Source organism: Mus pahari, chromosome 10 (genome assembly GCF_900095145.1).
Source record: "Mus pahari chromosome 10, PAHARI_EIJ_v1.1, whole genome shotgun sequence".
NCBI lineage: Eukaryota > Metazoa > Chordata > Mammalia > Rodentia > Muridae > Mus > Mus pahari.
Window position 1 is genome coordinate 74,955,776 of NC_034599.1, and position 24,338 is coordinate 74,980,113.

Below are 24,338 nucleotides of genomic sequence, written 5' to 3' on the forward strand. Positions count from 1 at the left end.
TTTATTACATTTACGTGTGTGTGTGTGTGTGTGTGTGTGTGTGTGTGTATTACTTCTTTGCCATGGTGTTATGTGGAAGTCTGATAGCAACTGGAGGGAGTTGGTTCTTTCCTACTGTGTGGGCTTATGGGACTGAGAGTATCAGGCCTGGTGGCAAGTGCCTTTACCCTCCTAGCCATCTAGTTGGCTCTAAAGTCTGAAACTTTCAAAGTGAGCACACACAAACTTGATTTGTACAATCTCGCTTTACTCTATTCTTTGGCATTTAAAGATGGCTTTGTAGCCCTGACTGATCTAGATTTTGTTACATAATCATACATGCATGCACACATACATACATAAGCATACATGCATGTATACATACATGCATGCATATACACATAAATATATAAGCATACATGCATGTATATCTACATGCATGCATACATACATAAGCATACATGCATGTATATCTACATGCATGCATGCATACATACATAAGCATACATGCATGTATACATGCATGCATACACACATACATATATAAGCATACATGCATGTATACATACACACATAAGCATACATTCATGTATACATACATGCATGTGTGCATACATACATATATAAGCATACATAAGTATACACATATGTATGTATGCATGTATATGTAAGCATACATGCATGTATACATACATACGTGCATATGCATATAAGCATATGTAAGCATACATGCATGTATACATACATGCATGCATGCATACATAAACATACATAAGCATACACACATAAGCTGAAGCTGCTGCCTCCCACTTTGTGGCAGTCCTCTCCGCACTGTGTTTACAAGCATCAGCCACCTGCCTAGACAATTCCCTTTTGCTCTAAGACTTTAATTGTGCACGTTCCTAGATTCATTTTATACTAAAATGAATAGTAGTTGAGGTACCCATCCATTTTTTTCTCTTCTCCCTGACTTTCCACTTGGCAAGCACTCTTCAGTGTCCCTGGAATCACTATTCTGTTTTCAGGTAGACTTCTCTTTTCCTCAAGTTTCACATAAGAGAAGACACGCGATTTCTTGTATTTCTTCTGAGTCTGACTTATTCCACGTAACACAGTGCCCTCAATTTCTACCCATTTCACTGCAGACAGCAGGACTTTATTCTTCATCCATGGCTGAGCTCTGAGGCTGATTCTTTAGCCTAGTTATCGTGAATAAGTTGGTCTGTAAACACGGCTATGCAAGCAAGCTACCCTATTATACACCAGTGTCATTTCCTTGGACTGTGAACTCATCATTACCAAGTTAGTCTAGCAGGGCTTAATGCTACAGAAGATGACTGGGTTTGCTTTATTGTGTAGGGGAGTTGAACTTTATGTCATTTGAACCAAATCGATAATGTGTGTGGTCCAAGGCTAACAGGGTTCATCCTGCTGTTCTCTGATGCTCGTTTACGTATGGCTTGTCTATCTTCTGAAAGATTTCATGGTCTGTTAAAACTCTGAAGAGTTCTCTCCCCTGTTCTTAGGAAACTTGAGATGGAAGCGAAGAGAAAACAAGAGGAGGAGGAAAGGAAGAAGAGGGAAGATGATGAAAAGCGTATCCAGGTGTGTGTTTAGTGGGCTGCATTTCTCTCAAATAGCAATGAAAGAAGTGAATCGAAACCCTGGTTTGGGGCTGGTGAGATGGCTCAGTGGGTAAGAGCACCGGACTGCTTTCCCAAAGGTCCGGAGTTCAAATCCCAGCAACCATATGGTGGCTCATAACCATCCGTAACAAGATCTGACGCCCTCTTCTGGAGTGTCTGAAGATAGCTACAGTGTACTTACATATAATAAATAAATAAATCTTAAAAACAAAACAAAACAAAACAACCCTGGTTTGCCAGCTTAGATATCACTGATTTACCCCGAGGGTTAAAGGAAGTGTGAAATGGGACATTGGTGCTGGGGAAGCCATGCTAGGCTCCTGTCTGCAGGCACATCATAGCATCAGTAACAGTGTCAGACCTTGGTGTCCCCCAAACCTTCCATGAGATGGATCTCAAGTTGGGCTGGTACTGCCTTTCCTTCAGTCTCTTCTCCAGATTTGTCCCTGAAGTTCTTTTTAGACAGGAACAATTCTGTGTCAGAAATTTTGAGTGTGGGTTGGCAACCCCATTCCTCCACTTGAGACCCTTTCTTTCTACTGGAGGTAGACTCTACGAGTTCCCTCTCTCCACTGATGGGAATTTCATCTAAGGTTACTCCCAGTAAGTCCTGGGAGTCCCTCACATCCCAGGTCTCTGTGAATTTCCAGAGGGTCCCCCATCTCCCACCTCCTACAGCTGCATATTTTCATTCATTCTCCTGGCCCTCAGGGCTTCTTTCCTATCTTCCCCCCATACCTGATCCTGCCCCCTTTTCTCTAACCCCTCCCCTTTCCCACCCAGGTCCCTCCCTCCCTCTGCCTCCCATGATTATTTTCTTCCCCCTTCTAAGTGGGATTGAAGCATTCACACTTGGACTTTTCTGTTACACTTCTTACGGTCTGTGGGTTGTATCCTAGGTTTTCTGTGCTTTTTGGCTAATATTCAGTTATCAGTGAGAGCATACTATGTATGTCCTTTGGGGTCTGGATTACCTCACTGGGGATATTTTCTAGTGATGCCCATATTTTTAATATCTGAATAGTAATCCATTGTGTAAATGAACCACATTTTCTGTATTTATTCTTTGGCTGAGCATCATCTGGGTTGCTTCCAGTTTCTGGCTATTATGAAAAAGTCTGTTATGAGCATAGTGGAACAAATGTCCTTGTGATATGGTGGGGCATCTTTGGGTATGTGCCCAAGAGTGGTATAGCTGTGTCTTCAGGTAGATCTATTTTCAATTTTTTGAGGAACCATCAGATTGATTTCTAGAGTGGTTGTACCAGTTTGCAATCCCACCTGCAATGCAGGAGCGTTCCTCTTTCTTTGCATCCTCTCCAGCATGTGCTGTCACCTGAGTTTTTTTATCTTAGCCATTCTGATTGGTGTAAGGTGGAATCTCAGGGTCATTTTGATTTGCATTTCCCTGATGACTAAGGACTTTGAACATTCTTTAAGTGCTTCTCACCATTCGAGAGTTGTCTGTTGTGAATTCTCTGTTTAGCTGTATATCACATTTTTTAAAATAGCGTCATTTGGTTCTCTGGAATCTAACTTCTTGAGCTCTTTGTATATTTTGGATATTAGCCCTTTGTGGGATGTAGGGTTAGTAAAGATTTTTTTTTCCTAATCTGTATGTTGCCGATTTTTCCAATTGTCAGTATCTTTTGCCTTACAGAAGCTTTTCAATTTCATGAGGTTCCTTTTATCAATTGTTGATCTTAGAGCCTGAGCCATTGAAGTTCTGTTCCAGAAATTTCCCCCTGTGCCAATGAGTTTGAAACTCTTTCCTACTTTTTCGTCTATTTGATTCAGTGTCTCTGATTTTATGTTAAGGTACTTGATCCACTTAGACTTAAACTTTGTGCAAGGTGATAAATGTGGACCTATTTTAATTTTTCTATATACAGACCACCAGTTAGACCACCCACTTATTGAAGATGCTTTCTTTTTTCCACTGTATGTTTTTGGCTTCTTTTGTCAAAGATTTGTTCATAAGTATGTGGCTTTATTTCTGGGTTTTCAATTCTATTCCATTGATTGACCTGTATGCCTCTCTACCAATACCGTGTGGTTTTTATCACTGTTGCTTGAGGTCAGGAATGGTGATTCCCCCAGAATCAATGAACCCCTTTTATTGTTGAGAATTGTTTTCACGACACGAAAGACAACACAAAAAATTAATCATCTCACAACAAACCCAAAAGAAGAGAATCTCACACACCCATAAAACCACCACAACAAAAATCAGTGGTCTTTAATATCTCTCAACATCAATAGACTCAGGTCCCCAATAAACAGACCGAGGCTAACAGACTGCATATACAAGCAGGATCCAGCATTTCGCTGCATACAAGAAACACACCTCAGTGACAAAGACAGATACTACCCTAAGTCAGAGTAAAAAGTTGGAAAAAAGTTTTACATGCAAATGGTCCCAAGAAACAAGCTGGAGTAGTCATTCTAATATACAATATAGTTGCTTTTCAACCAAAAGTTATCAAAAGAGTTGAGGTAATAATTTGAAGGACAAAGATCTCTGGCTAGTTGTAGCTTTCTCTGCTACAGGCTGAGGTGGAGGCACAGCTGGCAAGACAGCGGGAGGAGGAGTCCCAGCAGCAGGCCGTCCTGGCCCAGGAGTGCAGGGACAGGGAGTTGGCCCTGCGCATCGCCCAGAACGAGTCGGAGCTCATCAGCGATGAGGCACAGGGTGACACGGCACTCCGAAGGTACTGGGTTCTGGGTCGAAACCTGTCCTGGGCTTTCCTAAGCATCCTGCTTGTTGTTTCTATTTGAAAAGGACTAGGAGAGAGTCTTAATTTTTAGGCCTTGACATATTTGATGTAAAAACCATTTAAAGTTAGTTGGACTTACTTTTGTACTCAGATGAATAAAACAAACCATTTTCCATTCAGTTTGTAAAGTGTTAAAACATAAACCCCACATTTTCAGTAATGGTTGTTCTAGTAAGAGTAAAACTCAGTTTTAGTTCTGAAATTGCTTAATGACATTGCATAATGGGTAGAAATTTAGTTTCTAAATTTTTGTTAAACACTGACATAGAAGTTAGTGGTACAGGAGGCTGTATTTTTCTAATGCAAGTTTTAAGCAACACACCATATGCTTAAGACAGCGAGATGCAGTTTATCTGCCCATGCCTCAGAGTAAGAGTGATTGCTTTTTAAGAAGGAAAGCCTGTTTTGGTTCCTTAGATTTTTGTCTAGATAGTATGGTAGAGTTTGGAGGAACATGGAAGTTCTTAATATTTTGCATCAGGTTTTGGAAAAGGCAGTATTTATCATCTAAGAATTTTTAGAATATATAAACAGTTATCTTGATTATTCATTTAAAAAGGCAAAACAAATTTGTGAGAGGTATGTGCTTTCTATATAAGGAGAGGTGAGCATAGACATACAATGTTGGTTTTTAGACCAGTGTCCAGAGTATATTAAATTATAGCCACTAGATGGCGATGTTTGCTTGTAAATGGCAGCAGCAATGCCATTCTGGGGTTAGATTTTATTTAGCTGCAAAGATGGTTTTTGTTCATTTGTCATTATAAGTTTTTCCAGCATGTCATTATTTTAAAAAACTCTGGAGCCTGCACTGTATATGAAAGTATATGTACTGCAAATGATCTGGCTAGGACTTGATAGTGGCTATAATAATTACATAAGTGATGTATGTGATAAATACATGGCTCTGGTGTACTAAACATCTCTGAGTTACTTTTTCAGCTTGAGTTCCTGTTCAGCAACTTCTAAGTAAGACTTTTTTTTTGCAGACACATAGTATGTTTTCAAATATCATCTTAATCTGTTACACTTAAGATCCTTGATGCAAACTGGTAACTTCAAATTGCATGAAATTATAGGGACATTAAATTTCTGTTAACACCAAATCTCACAGTATATGAATGTCTAGATTTTCTAATCTTAATATATTTTCTCTTTAATTTTTCTTAATTCTCTTAATTTATTATTTTGCAATCCTTCCAATGAATTAAAAAACACATTAAAGTATTAATGATCTTATGTTGATTTCAGGTAACTTGTATTTTTAAATCAACAAGTAATTTGAACACAAATTCACACTATTGAGATTTTGACAATTCAGAGCTGGTGGTGATATTAACCAAAATATATTCTTTTCACAGAACTAATGGAACAAGACCCCAAATGACACCGTATGTCATTTCTCTTTGTCTCTTTAAAGATTGATTTTATTTTTGAAAAGTACTTCCTGGATCGGAGTAAATTTTACATTGCTTCATTTTGCCAAAAGATAATGAAATTACTGTTTTTCCACCTCTTTTCTTGCCTTAGGGAAGTGTTTGGTGCACAGCTGTAGCAGCCATGACTTGCTCTCCTTTTCTGTGTTGTTGTTTCAACTTTATTAACTTGTTTTTAAATTTACATCTTCATAGCAGGAGTAGGAGAATAGATAAGCATACGTAAAGTACTTAGTTTCCAGTGTATGTGATGGTATGTGAAATGGGTCTCCACCGAAAGTTTACATGTAATGCTTCTTTCATTATAAGTTTTCTCCATAGAGAGGATTTTAGTAACCCTGGGAAAATAAAAGAACATATTATATGCATGTATGAAATATGTAGAGATGTTTATATAGCCTGAATTTTACCAGCATTAAGCTAGTTTTTGCCTGTATTAAATGACTTCAGCATCAAGAGCTGTTGTTTCATAAACAAGGTAGAAAGTCACAATGAAGCATTAATTGTGCTTGTAGTTGCTGTAAAAGACATGGCCCAGTAATTGGGTGTTTCTGCTTACATAGAGAATGGCCATGAACACCATAGCTAGAGATGCAAACTGATGGGAGAATGTTGTCTCATGAGCTGTAATACCACAGCATCACCCATAGTTGACTCTTAAGAGTTTCAGACAAAACAAAGTATCTCTTCTCAATTGCACAATGTTTGCATCTGCATAAAGATTATGTATTAGAAAAGAAAAAATGTGCATTAAAACTATGCAAAATATGTTATTAACATGTAAAATGATTTACATGTAAAAAATGTATGTGGGTGTTTGCTTCACTTGGTGTGTCTGGCAAACATGTTGATCTTATGTGTGCCAGAGGAGAGCTCCCAAGGGCCGTTCCTGTTCAGGTCAGGTGTGGTGTCCAACACCTCAACAGGCACAAGGAATGGAAGCTTGCAGAATTAGCATCTCAACACCAACCGGAGCGGGCCCCGGCCGTCTTTACTGTCCCTCCATTAGAGCAACTACTTCAGAGTTGTCATTTTAGTTTGTTAAACAAACACTGCAATTAATGTGTAAGGTGAAATTGCAGGCATTGCAGGTAGCTCAGCAGAACCAGAAGGTGAAAGCACCAAATGCAGGGACCAGCTGGGCTCAGCGAGTGATCTGGTGCAGTGCTGATGAAGGCCAGGGAGGAGGTTCACCTGGTAGAGGTTGTCTCCTGGTGCTGAGGCATTAGGAGACATCTCTGTATAGTCAACAGACCAAATGATCAACAGCCTTGATAAGCCATTTGACTCACTGAAAACCTGCTGTGAGTAGATAGATGGAGGACACTTCAGGAGAAAAGGGATGTTAGACAGGAACTTGAAGGCTGGGTGACAGTTTAAATTTTTAAAATTTATTTTAAAATTTAAAGTAGTATAACTTAAAACTTGTACCGTTAGAAAGTTACAAAATTCTGATAAACAGATAGTATTAGGAGAGATTGATAGTGTATTGCTGAAAAGACAATCTTATTAGATTATATTTGCATAGTTTATCTTGTATATTTCATCTTCACTGATGAGCTTCTACAAGGTTAGTTTCTTCTGCTTTGTTTGCTTGGACAGCTTCCAGCAATACCTAGTACTGTCTAATATATACAGTGAATTCAATTTGTATGATTTTTGAATGCAAACCCCTGCCTCTTAGTCAGAGTTCCAGCTCCTTGCAGGCACTCAGAAGACTGTATCCACAGCCAATACATCCATCTTTTTAACTCTTGTTTTTAAAAAACTGATTTGAAGCATTTGTGGTTGCTAGTGCTAAATGAATAGAACATATATGAAAGTGATTAATTATGAACGGAAAAAAGAGCAAAGGTCAGGGATGGAATGAAATAAAAAGATGTTGATTTCTTGAACCCAGTGAAACTGTCATTCCGCTTCACGGAGGCTGAGAAGTGACAATCTCCCGAGTAATGATGTTCTGATACTTGCACAGTCAGATTACATCAGACATTAAATGTAACAAGTACTTGTGCTAATTTTTCTTCTTTTATTTTTAAAATATATGCTTTGGTTTAGAACCGAGGATCTTTAGAATGTTATCTGAGCATATCAGCTTGGCTTACCACCGTGAACCTTCATCTAACTAATGTGCTAAGCATCTTTGGAGCAAAAATCCTTGTACAGCATCTATATCCTGCCAAGTTTCCTGCGGGCATTTAAAGCATGCTATTTATATTCTGCACATAAAAAATACCACCGAAGCATGGCCTTCATGAAATTTTATCTGAGGGTTTTTACCCAGTGATAGAGATGTGCTCAGATAACTTGAAACTCAAAGACCTCACCATGTTTTATGGATAGAGTGACTGAAAACCATGTCACTAATGGGTCCTTCACTAAGTAGAATGATTTTGAATAGGTACAATATTGATGATGTTGAGATTAATTATATTTTCATATCTTTTAAGCAATTTATGTAATGTGCCTTATGTGTAATTGTGTTGTATTATCATTTTTTTTTTCTTGTAGGGAACAAATGGCCAAAGAAATGTCAGAAATTTTGAGTAGGTTAGTGCAGTGCATTTGCAGAAATAAGTATCTATTACAAAACTAATCCTGTTTTAAAATTCCTTTTTGATGATTTGGACTAGAACCTGTTGTATGAATGACTCGCTCTCTTTTCATGTAACCTTTCTGTATGACACAGAAAGAAGCCATGCTTTCTAATCCCCGTTTCTCACTGAGGACACAGCTGGCATCTTGGATGGGGCAGCTCTGCACTGGTGCTGGGTTGTGCGCTTCAGTGTCATCCTGGTGGGATGAGGACGTTGAAACTCCCCTGGGGTTGGGGGTGGTACCTCTAGTTTGGGGGCCACTGTGCCTCGCTGAGGGGGAGGCATAGTAAGATGGAATCTTAAGCATGAACACGAGTCTAAAATCCACCGGTGCAAATGAATCTCCAGAATCTCCCAGAATCTGGAAGGCCTTTTGGTTATGAGCCTAGCTCATAGTGGCTGAGCCATGTCTCCAGCCTTTGTCCATAATTTTTAGAAGTAGCTTTGAATCAATAATATTTTGACAATTTTAAAGTTACAAAATTAATAAAAAGTACTGTTCATGTGTTGTAAAAATCAAGTCATTTCTATTACTATTCTAATGTATTGTTTGTATGATTGTATGGTAAGGTTAATCAGTAGATTATTTTATTTTACTTTATTACTTTATTTTACTATTTTAATTATATAGAGATGGGGAGGGGAGCACTTACCTACATTGAGTTCAGTTTCTACTTCTAACTCCAGATACATTTTTTTTTAGCAAGCTTATGAAATAAAATATGAATGAAAAGATAGTGTTAATACATTCACATTTTATGCAAGAATTCTTTGAATTCAATTTTATCTTTAGAACTTATCAAAGCATTACACACACACACACACACACACACACTCTACAGATGTCTTTCATATATTTGACTATCAAACTACATATTGTATAAATTGGCTTCCTTTTTCAAAACAGAACAGGAAAAACTTATAATAAAGAGTGATTTCTTTCTAGCTCCTTTGTTGACAGGCAGTTTAGAGATCTAGAAAAGAGCATTTCCATATGTATTAAAAATAATGTAGACCTTGTAGACACATATCTGACTCCTTGAGCAGATTATGCTGTGCATACTCACTGTACGTGTGTGTGGTGTGTGTGTTCCATATGGACATTTTCATATAATTAGCTACTGAGAATATTTCTGCCACATCTTACACATCTTACCCACACTTTTATTTGCTTTTCTCTCCTATTAATCCTTGTTCCCCCTAGACAATTAAACTTCTATTTTCATTTCATAGATAACATACATGATTTTATATATCTATATAAAACCTAGAAGTCAAAAATCAGAGAAAATGTGATACTCGTTTTTTTGAGACTACTTAATTTTATTAATATGGTTATTTACAGTTATATGCATTTTCCTGCAAATGCTGACTAACTTGGTTCTACTGATGGACGCCTAAGTTTGCTCTAAGGCTTATAGTTAACTCTTGAGCTAAGCAGTTAGGAATGAAAAGCTATATGCAAATCCACCAGTTATGCAACTTGGTACAAATGCAGATTGTGCAGTAAAGCTGATGTTAATCATAAGATGTAGAAAGGATTAAGTAGCTACTTATTATTCATCAGCCAGTATATTATGGTCACCATGTCAAAAGAGTTTTAAGTATGTAGCATGAAATATACCATTTTAAACCCACAATATACTCATAGGCCTTTAAAAGAGGCAAAGATACCTTATTTACTTCATTTTAGGTTTAATATTGAAAATGTAATTTCTACCACCTCAGGAAAAGGTGATGCATTTTCTTTTCTTAAAATGTCTTTCTTTCGTCGAAGATAAATTTTTTTCCAAGTAACATGTCCTGATTGTGGTTTTCTATTCTTCTACTTCTCCCAGTTCCTTCCTACCTCCCCTCCCATCCAGGTCCTCTCTGTCTCTCATTAGAAAGCAAACAGTTTTCTAAGGGATAGTAGTAAAATAAGATATAATGTAATATAATAAGATAAAGCAAAAACAAATATAATAAATAGGATAAAACAAATAATAATAAGGAAAAGAACCCAAGAAAAGGCACATGAAGGGTGATGTAGCTTTACAGGTGCTTTTTCAATAATGTTAGTCATATAAGGTGTCTCTAGGTGGCCATTTGCTAGGTCTACTATTCTTTCAAAAGGTAGAATGGTGAGCGGCTACACACTTGTTCTCAGGTAGCTTGCCTTCATTGCCCCTTTTAAGAGAATGGTTTTCCAGGTAGAAAGTGGTAGTGGTGGGGTGGGGCCTTACTTCTTTGATACCCAGGAGGCAGGATTTTAGACCCTCAGTGTTTATTTACCACATCTGTGTTCCTTTTTTCCATATTTTGAAATCGGACGCATCTAACCTCTTTCTTTGTCACATTGGGATTAGAATAAATCATGAGACTTGATTCTGAGTGCTCGTCTCGTGACCTGTATATTTCTTATTTGAATATGTGAAAATTTTGATTACAGAGGTCCTGCTGTACAAGCTACCAAGGCTGCTGCTGGTACCAAGAAACATGATCTCAGTAAATGGAAATACGCAGAACTACGTGATACAATCAATACTTCCTGTGGTAAGTGCATGGAGAAGGTGAAGGAGAGCAGGAGGCTGTACCAACAGCCATTAAGATAACTACCTAGATTGGGGTGGTATGTGTGCATGCGCATGTGTGTGTGTGTGTGTGTGTGTGTGTGTGTGTGTGTGTGCGAGTTTATATATGTATGTGTGTATAGTACCTAAGCCAGTATATTTGTTATTCTTTGTTCTCTTGAAAAGGAAGACATGGTTTAGTCACAAACTCAAAAGAAAGATATATACTCCAGTTTCTTTTCTGTTGCTGTGATAAAATACCCTGACAAAACAGATGTTAGAGGAGAAAGGGTTTATTGTAACTCCTAAGTCAAGGTTACAGTCTATCATAATGGAAGACAAGGAGGGTAATGCGGTTGGTCATATCACATCTGCCGTCAAGAGCCGAAAGAAAAAAATGCATGCACTGTACTTAACCTTGTGTTTCCACTCTTACACACTCCTAGTCCAAACCCACATTGGCTGGGCCTTCTCACCCCAATTAATACAGTCCAGTCAACCTCCCACAGGTATGTCTGCAGACAGTCTAGCCTGGTGTAGACAGCGCCTCTCTGAGGCTCTTTCCAGGTTGCCTCAGGTTGACAATTAGAACTAACCACCACAATGCTATTATTGAATGAAATGTATTGTGCACACGTTTTACCCAGGTCACAGAAAAGGGCCAAATACAAATTATAACTTGGGTTGTTTTAATGACTGGCTCTTCTAATGCTAATCATAATGGTTAAATACTTGAATATCTGAATCTTTTATTCTGTGAATCCAGAGTAATAAATAGCAATGTAACCACATTTTAAATTGTTTCCCCCACAGCAGAACAGTTGTATGAGGCACAGTATCTAGAGTCTCATACATAGATATGGTCTTGCGTAAAACACGGAGTTTAATGTTCAGGACACTGTCTAATAATGGAAGCATCCTAGTTGTTCTTCCTCTCTGAGTCCAGTGTATTATAAATGTGAAAATTGGTCCATTTACCCTTGCTTGTGCTTGAGCACATTGGCTGTACTATTTTTATAAAAACCTTTCTGATTCAGTTTCTTCATATATAAAATACCTATGTAGTCTAGAGTTCTTGAGTAACCAACGCTCTAGGGTAGAGATCTGTGAGTGATAAACTATACATGGGAAAGACCACGAAGCGCTCATCTTACTTTTTATTTTGACCTATAAACTAGAACCCAACAACCCTTTATGTACATCGTGTTTGTGCCATCGACTAATTATGTCAGATGAATAATTTAGAATGTGAATTTTTCTTTCTCTGTAATCAATAGACATTGAGCTCCTGGCAGCTTGCAGAGAAGAGTTCCACAGGAGACTGAAAGTGTATCATGCTTGGAAATCCAAGAACAAGAAAAGAAACACTGAGACCGAGCAGCGTGCTCCCAAGTCGGTTACTGATTATGGTAAAAACAAATCTGTGCTTTTCACTGTTCTAAGTATAGTACGTATGAATGCATGTAGCTATACATATTTTAGTAAAATAGCATAAAGTTCTCTTATTGTGATCTAGTGAACATGATACAATCATCATTACCTGTCATATATAACGTTTCCTCTGGAGTAGATCTTTAAAGTCATATGCGTCAAGATACATTGAATTTACTTGTTATAACGAAGTCTAAAGGTAAGAATCTTGTGTGTGTTGACAAAGTTGTACAATACTAAATACATAGTTACACACACACACACACACACACACACACACACTATATGAGGATGGTTGGCTTATATTGAATCCAATGCTTGCATGAACTGTGCCTTTTTTCAGCATTGCAAAAAGACCGAACAAAACAAAAAAGGTTACACGTAAAAATGTAAAGGTTACTATGATCGCTTTGTATGCTTGCGAGCTTACATAGGAACAGTGGTATTTTTATATAGCTAAAACGGATCTTATTTTTATTTTTTAAAATTTTCCTTATTTTGAAATTTAATCTAGCTCAGTTTTTAGAATAGTTCTCCAAATAAACAAATTACTTATATTTTTAATATGGAGGTGCATTCTGGTGCATTCTGGAATGGGATCATAGCCTAAAAAAAGAAAGGATTTGGTTCTTGTGTCCTCCATCACCATGTCAGTTGTCCCATTTAAAAAAGTTTCACTGCAAATTTTACTTTATAATACCGTGATTTCACCTAGATGCAGAAACCACGTGAACCAGGAAGTGGGACAGGGCAGACTCATTGGAGCTGGGCAGACTGTCACATTGGCTCAGATGGCGTGCAATATGAGCTAGATTTTTCAGTTCTTTGAAAAGATTTATTTTTAACTTGTATATGGGTATTTTGCTTGGACATATCTCTGCACTACACGTGTGCAGGCCAGAGGAAGGCATTGGATCCCCCAGAACTGGAGTTACAGAAGCAAGCGGAGTTTCTTTGGATTCCTTGGTACTTTTATAGCATCATAATTTTTCTTAATTCAGATTAGCATCAAGGTGACAGTAGGTGTCATATGTTCTCAACAGGTGGGCCTGTGGTTTACCAATGCGTCGAGTTTGAGTTCTTGGATGTAGTTTTAAATTGTCACTACTTCCCAAGGAAATAAAAGCAATATTTAATGAAGTTCAGTTAAATGCCAGGGCCTCAGCATTCCTCAGTTGTTGCAAAGAGTTGATAACAATAAGGAAGATAGTGATGGTGGCTGTGGTTGATTTTAGGCAAACTCTAACATTGGGGTTATCTGTAGCTGAGAGACAGTAGGTTTTGAAAGGTAGAAGCCTCAGCATTTTTTCTGTGCACTGAAAATGGCAGTAAGGTTCATTGTTTAGGTGTTCAAGTTTTTGCCTGAAACCATGTTTGTTTTGTATATAAACAAACTATAAAAGACATACAAGGAAAACAATGGGCTCTTCCTTTTAGCTATAAATGTTCTGTGATTACCTTTACCATGACAGGTCTTAACATTGAGTTGTAAAGTTTACACATCTAAATAAGTACACCATAAATGGAGGGGGCTTACAAATATTTCATGCAGTTTTCATTCAAATTTTGTTACTTAAAAAAAAAAAAATCTACTTTTGTCCCCAAACGAAGCAAATAACAACTTGCTGCTGTTAAGTACAGTATTATGTCAGAGAAATTTCCTAAGAGTTCTATCCAGGAGTAAAAAAAATTAGATTTTTTATGCAAATATTATTAGATAATTTTTGATTTTTGTCAACCTTCAGATAATTTGATTATGAGACATTTTTTTGTGATAAAAATCTACTTCTGCCTGTGCAGTAGTTATTCTGTTTTTCTCTGTATTTTCCTCATATAAAGTTTGGTATGACAAAGGAATATGCTTGAGGGGAGTGGGGAAGGGCATCTGAAAACTTCCCAGGTCAATGGCAGAAAGTCTGGGCTGTGTAGTTGTTATATTTAGAATAATTGGGATTCGTTTGAAACCATGAAATGAGGACACTCTGTGATTCATAAAAATAAAACCTGATGTCACTGAGTGCAAGAGTAATACTCTGATAAACTATGGTAAATTTCTATAGCGATGAAGAAGAATCCCCTTAAGTGTAAGAATTGTCCCCCTTCCTGGCCTGGGACATGGAGCCTGCCCCCCCTTGGTTTATCATACCGTTTCCATAAATGATTTTGGAGAGTTGTAAATTACTCAGTGAATATTTATAATTGTTTCAAATTATGATTTCGGAAATAACTTCATTTAAATTCTTTAAAAAAATGGTACAAGATTAAGATTTAAGAAATTTGAAGTGATTAGAATATGTTGACTGTGTAAAGATAATACTGTTTATTATCATTAGTTAACTTTTTATATCCCCAAATTATAAATGAAGTAGCTCTCACTCCCTTTCTTCATTTCTTTCTTTCTTCTATGCTTTCTAAACAACCATTTTTTAAAATCAGAGCACCATTTACTATAGACAATTCTTTGAACTCTTCGGTATAGATAGTGTTTGCATGTTGGTCACCACCTCAATTGATGGGATGTATTAATTAGCAAAGTGCTCATTTAACAGCTTTGGCATTTTTATATTTTGTTCAACATACAATATTTGTTCACAGATTTTGCACCATTTTTGAACAATTCACGTAAGTCAATGGGTGGTAACTCATGTGCTAACTGGAAGAGGGGTTAAAATACTTCCTGCAGTACTAACTTTCTATCCAACACTGTTTTGCTACGTTGTAAGTGGGCTTGGAGAACATTAAAGATGCCTGCCTGTATTAAAATATATTTTAACATGAGATATGATACATTTTCTCAGATCAATTAAAAAAATATGCAGAACAAAGATGGACCATACAATGGTGTCATCTCTCAGATTTCGCTCATTTAAAACTGGCTGTGCGTACTTCTTACAGTAGCAAAATGCTGTCTTCATTTCCCAGCTGATCTAGAAGAAAGACTAACTCTTAGGTGCTGATTGCAGCGGCTGCATTGAGATGGTACCTGTGTTTCTGTCCATGGAGATTTGAGTTCACTGTAGCAATATGCACACATTTAATAATGACCCCTGCTGGTGGGAAGAGGGAGATAACATCCTGTGATGTACATTCCTTCCATATCTTGGAAACTTTAGGTCACTTTCCCCTGTTACCAAGTTCCTAGAATGAGTAGAGCAGTTTGCCAGCTGGGGTCTTGTTGAAAAGAGCTAAGAACTTCAGTTAATTTTGCCAACTTGTTGGGCCTGAGTTTTCCAAGTGCTTCTTGTAATTTGTATTTTGTTCTGTAGTCTGAGGCATCGCCTCATGGTGTGGCTATTCCAGACTGGCCTCCCAGACTCAGGGCTCTGGCCTCGGCCTTCCAAGTGCTAGGGTTTATTTCTGGACATTATTATTATTTTAAAGGGGACATTATTGGACGAAAGCAGATTGTTAAGAAGATTATTATCAATATTTTAATGTCTACTTAAAAAAAAAACTTAACTGAAGTTCTTAGCTCTTTTCAAGAAAATCCCAGTTGTCTTATTACTAGAAAAGGTATCAAAAAAGTTTGGTTTCTTAATTTTACTCAATGTGTTAACTCCAGGAGGCAAATACTTTACAAAATAAGTTAGTGAATAGAAACTGTCAATACCATTGTAAATTTCCAATCACTCATTCACCACCTAGAAAGGTTGGTGTTTTAAAAATATTTATACACCCATCCATCCATCCATCCACCCACCCGTCCATCCATCCACCCATCCACCCACTCATCCATCCATCCATCCATCCATCCATCCATCCATCCATCCATCCATCCAGAAGCAGAGCCTCATTCCTGGCTGGCTTGGAATTCACTTTGTAAATCAGCTGTTTTGAAACTTGAGGTGTGATCACTGAGTACAGCACAGCCAAGTAGAGTGGAGGGGACAGGAGCAGGAGAACAAACCTATTTCTGTTTCTGTGCTAAAGGCCATGCAGCTCCTAACCTCACTAACAAAGATGGCCCTTCCTCCTTTCATAGGCATGGGTGGTTTCTCCTTAAGTGCTTATTGCTTTCTCTGATTTGCGAATAAATAAATGTAACCTTCCAGAAGCTGTTGATGGTTCTTGAGGGTGAAACTAGAGTAGGAATATTTTCATCCTTTTGGTGTTTCTGAAAGTTCCTAGGCAAGCCACATGCTGTGCGTGGTTTTGTGTATCGGATAGGCTTTCATCGATGAGCTTTGATTTTCATATCAAGGTTCTTGGAACTGCAGTAAATTGTTGTTCTACTTTCAAAGCTAGGAATATAAAGTGCACAAACAGCCTCACCTGCTCAGGGTATAAAGTCATTACTCCAGGGATGTGCTTACAAATTTAATTTTATTTTATTTACAAAATAAAAGCCCAGTCATTCAGTACTGAATCGGGCAAGGTTTAGGACTAAGAGAAAAGGAAGAATTCTTTCTTTCCATCGGTAAGGAGCCCATATAGTATATCCTTTACCACTTATTTCAGTGGGTTTTCTGTCAAGAGAAATCTCATTTTGCATTAATTAATATTTTTGAGGAAAGGGTCATACTTACTATTATATGTAGGGTTTTTTGGGGGCAACTTTCTCTAAATGTATCTGTGCTATTTTGGCCTTTTAAAAGAAATCCAAAGTTGGTAAAAGAGGAAGATGTTGAATGGACTTCTCTTTTGGTGTAAAATATAATTAAATGGATAAATCTTTCTAATTTGAAAATTACTACTTATTTAGTTTTAAGTAGTCATATGTAAGTTATTCTTCAACTTTTACCTGAAATCCTTGTAGGAAAAACAATACTAGACTACTTGCCTGCTATGTGGATTAATTTGGGGTTACTGAGAAGTCATTTGTGGGAATCTGGTAAAGGTTTTGTTGCCAGTGGTGGTGGTGGTGATGGTGGTGGTGATGGTGGTGGTGGTGGCAGCAGGGGCACCCATGTGTGTACCATATTTCTGTAAATACGCAAAGTTTTAGCATGTGTACTGTGCCTGTGAACAATGCTTGTGCATACAGTAAGTGCACAATGCTTGAGTATGTGTATGTGTACTATGCATGTGCACAATGTTTAAATGTGTGTACTGTGTGTGCACAATGCTTGAGTGTTTTTGTATGTGTGTGTGTGTGTGTGTGTGTGTGTGTGTGTGACCGTGTGTGTACAATACTTGAGAGTGTGTGTATTGTGCATGTGCCCATGCCTATGTGTGATTTTATACCATGTGTGTACATGAGCACAATAATTGTGCGTGTGTGTACTGTGCATGTGCATAGTGTTTGAATGTGTATGTGCACGTACATGCACAGAGCCAAGAAACAGCTTTTGTCAAAGACAGTTCTAAGAAATCCCACTCTGAATTGGATTCATTAACAGGCAACTAATACTAACGTTTTAAATTTACTAGTAGGAGCCTCTGTTCTCCCCCTCCCCTCTTTAAAATTCTGGGCGTATTTTAGGAGTGATGTCTGTTTTCTTTTCCTGTGGGTGGCTGGTGTAACGGTGCCTGTTCTGTGTAATAGCTCAGCAGAACCCCGCAGCTCAGCTCCCTGCCAGGCAGCAGGAGATTGAGATGAACCGACAGCAGCGTTTCTTCCGCATCCCCTTCATCCGCCCTGCGGACCAGTACAAAGACCCTCAGAACAAGAAAAAGGGCTGGTGGTATGCCCATTTTGACGGACCGTGGATTGCTCGGCAGATGGAGCTGCATCCTGACAAGCCGCCCATCCTTCTTGTTGCTGGTGTGTATAATTCACAGGCGGGGAGGGACCAAACGAAAAAAAGGATTGTAAATCCTTGGATGAAACAGTCTGATATATAATGTAATAAGTCAGTCATTACATTTCAGAATTGAATGACAGAGCTTTGCACTTCAGTCTCACCTCCAGCTAAAGGAAGATTAACTGATTTACAATGCAAAATCATTTTTATGCCTGTTTAGATTTTTACGTCCTAAGAAACTTGTCTTTGGTGCTAAGTTCTAAGTTTTGTACTAGCTTTGAGGGCACACAGAGTTCATATTAACCCTGATGATTTCTTCAGTGGTGGGGCTTATACATTTTTAAGAGTCCTTAGTGGGGGGGGGCAAGCTTAAGTGATTTCTGAAGAACTTAAGCAGATTTTCATCTTTCAGAAATAGTTACAAGTTCTCAAATCCATGAGGATTGTTGGGTGTTCAGGAATAACACTCACAAAAATGCTGTGCAAAGATATGGTAATTTTGTGGTGTCTCCCGTCTGCAGGCAAGGACGACATGGAGATGTGTGAGCTGAATCTCGAGGAGACGGGTCTGACTCGCAAGCGTGGTGCTGAGATCTTGCCCAGACAGTTTGAAGAGATCTGGGAGCGCTGTGGAGGCATCCAGTACCTTCAGAGCGCCATTGAGAGCAGGCAGGCCCGGCCCACCTATGCTACAGCCATGCTGCAGAACCTGCTCAAGTAGACCGCAGGGTTCCAGCTTAGCCCTGACCCTCCCAGGCGGGGAGGTGACCCAGAAGGTTCACCACTTCCTTGCTCCTGGTAGAAATGCCTTATGCAAAGTGAACAGATTTTATTAATCATGGACTTTGTTAATTTGTTCAAGGTTAATTAAGGTTGAGGTAGTGGATTCAGGACCTACAGAAAGAAAAGCCCTGATTCCAGCAGTGCCCCTCCCCTGCCCGCTCTGTTGTGGTGACTTCTGCACCCAGACAGACGCTGATACTTCTTGCTCTACACACTGACCACCTTATTGCCGAGTATTGTCAAGGACAAGACTTTTTTTTTTTTTTAATTCAAAACATTTGACTTTTTAAAGAAAAGGATGTCACAGTGCCTTTATAACTGAGATAATGAAATCTTAGCTTAATTTTGTGCAAGAATTAAGGTACTTGAATTGATTAAGGCACAGATGTGTTTGGTCCAAAAAGCTGTATTTTGGTCTGCTTTTTCACAAATCTATGGAAATTGATTTACCCATCTTGCAGTGTGCTTAGCTAAGCCCATGATCCCCAAGTTCTAGAATTCTAGAAAGAGCCTTCATGTATGGAACGTCTTCTGTGCAGAGGAGGTGCTCAGCATAGGTGGCTCAGACATGGGGCGCTTCTCTACCACGCTCTGTGTTACTCTTGGAACCCCCTCTTCCTAATCCACGTTTGAGTAAAGGATGTTTGGAGTCCTTGGATGACGGGAGGGTTTGATAGAGCTTTGCTTCATTTTGGAAGGGACGCAGGGTTGAGGCAATGTTCTGTGACTCTATTGGACTGAATTCCAATATTTTTTCCACTTCATCTCAACTGCAGTCTCTCAGTTTGAACCTTGTCCAAGTTATTTCATGTCACTTAAGCTGGTGTACTGCTCCGGACAGCTCTCTTGCCCCTTTCCCTCTTCCAGGCATCTATTTTGGCCTTGGAGACACGGTAGAGCTGCTTTGTAAACGTTGTAATTCCAGAGCCCTTGTACTTAGACACAGTTTCATGCTGCAGGAAACCTTTAAAACACTCCCTTTGTGTGCTGTTTACTCCTGATCAGATGTCAGCAGCTGGGCTAATATTTACGACTTTAATATTAGGAATTTAGAGACAAAAAATACATCAAGGAATTATGTTGACACCCAAAGGAGTCTTTGTATTTTAGAATACAAGTAGGAAGTAAAACTATTCTTCACACTCCCCTTTGTTTTTAAATACCCTGACCTTTGAATTTCAGGATTTTTTTCCCCCTTAGATCCATGTTCAGAAGCCTCGGGTACTATTGTCGGAATTGCTCCTTTCAAAGTGTCATAGTACTGAAGTACTTATTTATTATGATGACATCATGGAAATGATTGTTTTGTGTTAAGGAAATTAAGTGGCCTTGTCTCTACTAATAATTGAAAATGTGAATGAGGTTTTCTGATGGAGGCTGTCTTAATGCTTAGACTTACCTTCTGTCGGTCCTGTGATTGATGGCAGAGGTTTAGCTACTGAAATAAACAACCTGTTCTTCCTCTCTCATCACTCACTTTTGATTGGTGTCTTTATTTGTGCAGGATACTGAGTAAGTTTTATTTCCTAGTCAAAATGAATATAGTCCTGGGGGTGGGGTGGGGAAGGGGATCTAGTGGCCTAATGCATTCTTAGTGACATGTCAGCTTAGCACTGTTCTCTGAAGCACTTTTATGTATCCTTTGGATCTGTGAATAAGCACTAGATGAAAAATCAGTCAAAAAGTGGGAATTATGATAATGACATCTTAATATTTTAAAGAATTTATAGGGAATGAATGACAGCAAAGCATTGTTGAAAGTGTGGGTTTTGACTGATAACGCTGTCATCTCCGACCATTTCCTTCCTAATTATGTTACCATGCTGGTCTACAGTGCAGACTTTCAGATAGTCTCCTGAGTTAACTTTGCCGAGCAGGAGACCTGTCCTTATTCAGGCAGGCTTGAGCTTCTGCATGTCATAGCACCCAGATCTTCCCAGGGAATCTTTAGAGCATCATTTTTGGGGACACAACAGAAATGATGTTCCATGAAACCTTGATTCAGCTTCTCTACCGTATTTCGTGGGTTCAGATCCACAAGGGCTATGCAAGAATTTGAGGCATCCCAATTAACTTTTCTTTTAGTCAGCCATTTAAAATTTAAGTTTAAACCTATATCTTGTACACAAAGAACTAATTTCTCTAATGTTTGTCAGCTCCAGTTTCTTCCACCACAGTGAGTGTACATTTAAATAGAAACAACAATAACAACAACAACAACAACAGCAGCAGCAGCAGCAGCAGCAAAATGATGACCAGTGTCTCTATGTTAAATTCAGTTGTGACACAGTACACAATGCCAGCAGCGCCGTTAGTGGGAAAATACGCTCTCAGCGAGTACAGGGAGCTTCTAGAGGCCTGGTATATTCCAAAAGATTGAGCCCCTTCACTGTCACGGAGACTACCTGTGCACAGGTGTATGAGAAGCAGCAAAATAAATGAGCACTAGCGTGCCCTAAAGGTGACCAGGGAGTCCGGGTCTCACCCTGGCCTGTGAAAAGCCTTAGCAGGTCAGTGAACCCTTTGGCTTCACAAGCAACTAGGAAAACTGCTTAAGGCAAAGCTAGGAGTTGCTTGTGAGATTTAGATAATAGAAACCACAGGCAAAATAATAATAGGAGATGTTTATTACATGCGATCTTTATTAATTGATTTTTTTTTTTCATGCTGGGGATTGAACCCAGGGCTTCATACAGGCGAGGCTCTAGCATGGAGGCACCTCCCTGGACTTTAGTTGGATATTTTTTGGAAGACAGTTTCACTCACAGGTTACTAATATGGTTCTCAGGGCATTCCCATATATAGACCTTTGGGGTTTTTTTTTTTTTAATAGCTTTAAAATACATGGTTCAGCCAGATAGTTATTGAACTAATCACCCAGTTAATACTAAATTAATGATAATCTTATTTCTTTATATGAAAAAAGTTGTAGCAAGCCAGGAAGGTCATATAGTTTTTGATACTAGACCATGAAAAAGATGTAAATGCCTTTGCTCCAGTCGTGGGGTGAAAACAGTGTTTGCTCAGCCGATCCCTGGAGACTTACAAAGGGATGCTTCTGTACCTTACTGTTTGTCCTCAACACAGGTAAATAAATATTGAGTTTTAATTGCTTCCAGAAGACACACTAACAGTGGAGGGGAGGAGAGGGCAGAGGACATTTAACAACGAGGATAAGGATGGACTGTGGGAAGAGTGATAACCACCAGGGCAGAGGAGAGCATTCGTGGAAGAGAAGGGAAACCTGCATCCTGTGAAGACTGCATGTCCGTGGGGAAACCCTCAAACACCTTAGACAACCAACTCTCTTGGGTCCTTGCTGAGTTTTAGGATGCATTTGCTACAGCTTAGAAGCAGAAATTAAGGTTGGTAAACTTGGATCATGAGTCACCTGGCATGTAGATCTTAGCATTTGAGAATGGTGCCGCTGAACTGGAGGCGCCCAGGAAAGATCTTGGCATCTTTTATACAATCCGCGTGCAAGGGCCTGTGAAGAGCCTGCCTGTGTCAGTGCTGTGTCTTTTGACAATTTGGTCCAATTCAAATCAGTGTCTTGTTTCCCCAGCCCTAACCTGTGTGTGAAATAACTTTGATTCTTAGAAGTATTCTAGGAGATAGTTAGGAAAAATTAATGCACATTGAAAACTGCACAATTTTTAATCTTAATTTTCATCAATATAGAAACTCAACATCAAACTACAACAGGCATATTAAGCGGCCACCTTTCCTTTCACTTCTGGAAGTTTGTCTATCTGTAATTGCTAATTTTTATTCATTTCATGAAAAGTGTGTGTCTGATACTTTCCTAAAATACTGATGTACTGGAAATTCAAATAAATTGCCTTATGTGTAGAACATCTCGTGTATTGTGTGCTTTTAATACAGGGTGCAAAATGTCACACTGTTGGTAGATTTCAGGTGGGGCATGTTGGGCATAAACCATGTGCTAGGTGACTACGTGGAGAGACAGGCACTCCAGGGGACTGAAAATTCCTGAATCCTGACCCAAACTTTGTATGCAGTCTTCATGCAGGGAATAAACAGGGCTGTGTGCGAGCCACTAAACCCATTTAGACTGGAAGCAAACTGATCTTGGATGTCTCAGCCCAGATTCTCACTAATCTGTGAGAAGAGAAAGTTCGTAAAACCTGGTGACCCGAAGAAGACTCTTGCCCAAGGTTTGAACACCTGTCTGGATAGCTTGCTTTATGAAGAGTTTTGAATCTTTCACATTCCTGGTGGGTCTCTGAGAGTGGAAGGAAACGAGTATCCTTCTGGATGCCAAAATGTGACTGATCCAAAGAGTTAGAAGCATTTAACCTACGTTGGGACCCCTCCTCACTTTATACAGAACGCTTTACCTCCTTAGCTTCTCGCTAGAAACCTGTCCCTTAGCACTGGACTAAAATATGGATGAGTGACCCGGAATGGGAAGGAAGGGGTGGACAGTTCTCGCTCCTTGCGTGTGATGGACCTGCCATGCTTTTAGCGATTCTGCCTCCATATGGGATGTTCCAGGGATACAGGATCAGGTTGGTCAGTCTGTCTTTGCTCCTATTCTCCAGTTTGTGACCTTGCCACTATAACCAGCATGACATCCTTACTCCGGATAGAGAGCTTCCTTGGTGGGGAGTCTGGAGGAGGGGGCAAGGATGCAAGCTCCTCCCTTGAGAGACCAACAGGAAGGAACTTAAAGTCTCGTATCTCTTCTCCATGTGAGGGCACCACTCTTCAAATTATCGTCTTCATTATGAGGAAATATTTTGATTTTGGTTTTGTAGCTTTCTTGTTAAATATTGCTACCAATATTTACTATTTCACTGTCATAGCAGTATTACAATAACCTATTTCATTTGCTCATCAAATCCATGGAATGACTAGTAAAATATAGGTTCACTTTATTATAAATCTATGCATATAGTACTTACAGTTTTAAGCATATATTTTTGCCCCAAATATATTTGACAATATATTTTGGAAGAGATGCAGATAGGAATTTCCCATCAAGTAGCATATTAAATGCTGAACTGTATGTCATTGGTACCAGTATAGATACAGGACAGTGTGAAGACATTGTTCATCTGGTGGAAAATGACACATCATGTCATGTTGTACATCCTTACCTCTTCAGCTTCTCACTGACATAGTGTTTTCCTTCAGATTTTTCCTTTAGGGTGGCAACAAGAAGAGTAAGTTTTTTTTTTTTTTTCTGTGATGTGTATATGTGAGCCTCAGTGTCTCTGTCTGTCTGTCTGTCTGTCTGTCTGACTCTCTCTCTCTCAAGAGCAATTCAGAAATCATGGGCAGCAAAATAATTTAAGTGTAAGCCAAGAGCTGCTTGTATAAAACCAGAATGCCTGAAAACTGGAGAGAGTTGAGGGTGAGGAGGGAGAGGAAAGACACACACACACACACACACACACACACACACACACACACAGAGAGAGAGAGAG

The 24,338-nt window shown here is 38.9% G+C and overlaps 1 protein-coding gene across 8 annotated transcripts in view; it reads left to right on the forward strand.

Annotated features, from left to right (window-relative positions):
• The window catches only part of Myo6 (myosin VI), a 140,307-nt gene extending 117,567 nt beyond the window's left edge, over positions 1–22,740 (forward strand). For 2 of the 8 annotated variants that reach the window (XM_021206401.2, XM_029543568.1), the window contains 10 exons: positions 1,506–1,584; positions 4,176–4,336; positions 5,345–5,371; positions 5,764–5,793; positions 8,350–8,388; positions 10,867–10,970; positions 12,265–12,396; positions 15,014–15,040; positions 17,904–18,122; positions 18,624–20,357. In XM_021206401.2, the coding sequence (XP_021062060.1) occupies positions 1,506–1,584; positions 4,176–4,336; positions 5,345–5,371; positions 5,764–5,793; positions 8,350–8,388; positions 10,867–10,970; positions 12,265–12,396; positions 15,014–15,040; positions 17,904–18,122; positions 18,624–18,823 (1,018 nt within the window). In that variant the 3' untranslated portion in view covers positions 18,824–20,357. Of the gene's footprint in view, positions 1–1,505; positions 1,585–4,175; positions 4,337–5,344; positions 5,372–5,763; positions 5,794–8,349; positions 8,389–10,866; positions 10,971–12,264; positions 12,397–15,013; positions 15,041–17,903; positions 18,123–18,623 lie in introns of all 8 variants that reach the window. The other 6 variants (XM_029543569.1, XM_029543570.1, XM_029543571.1 and 3 more) reach the window with 6 other exon arrangements.
• Positions 22,741–24,338: the final 1,598 nt, after the last annotated feature.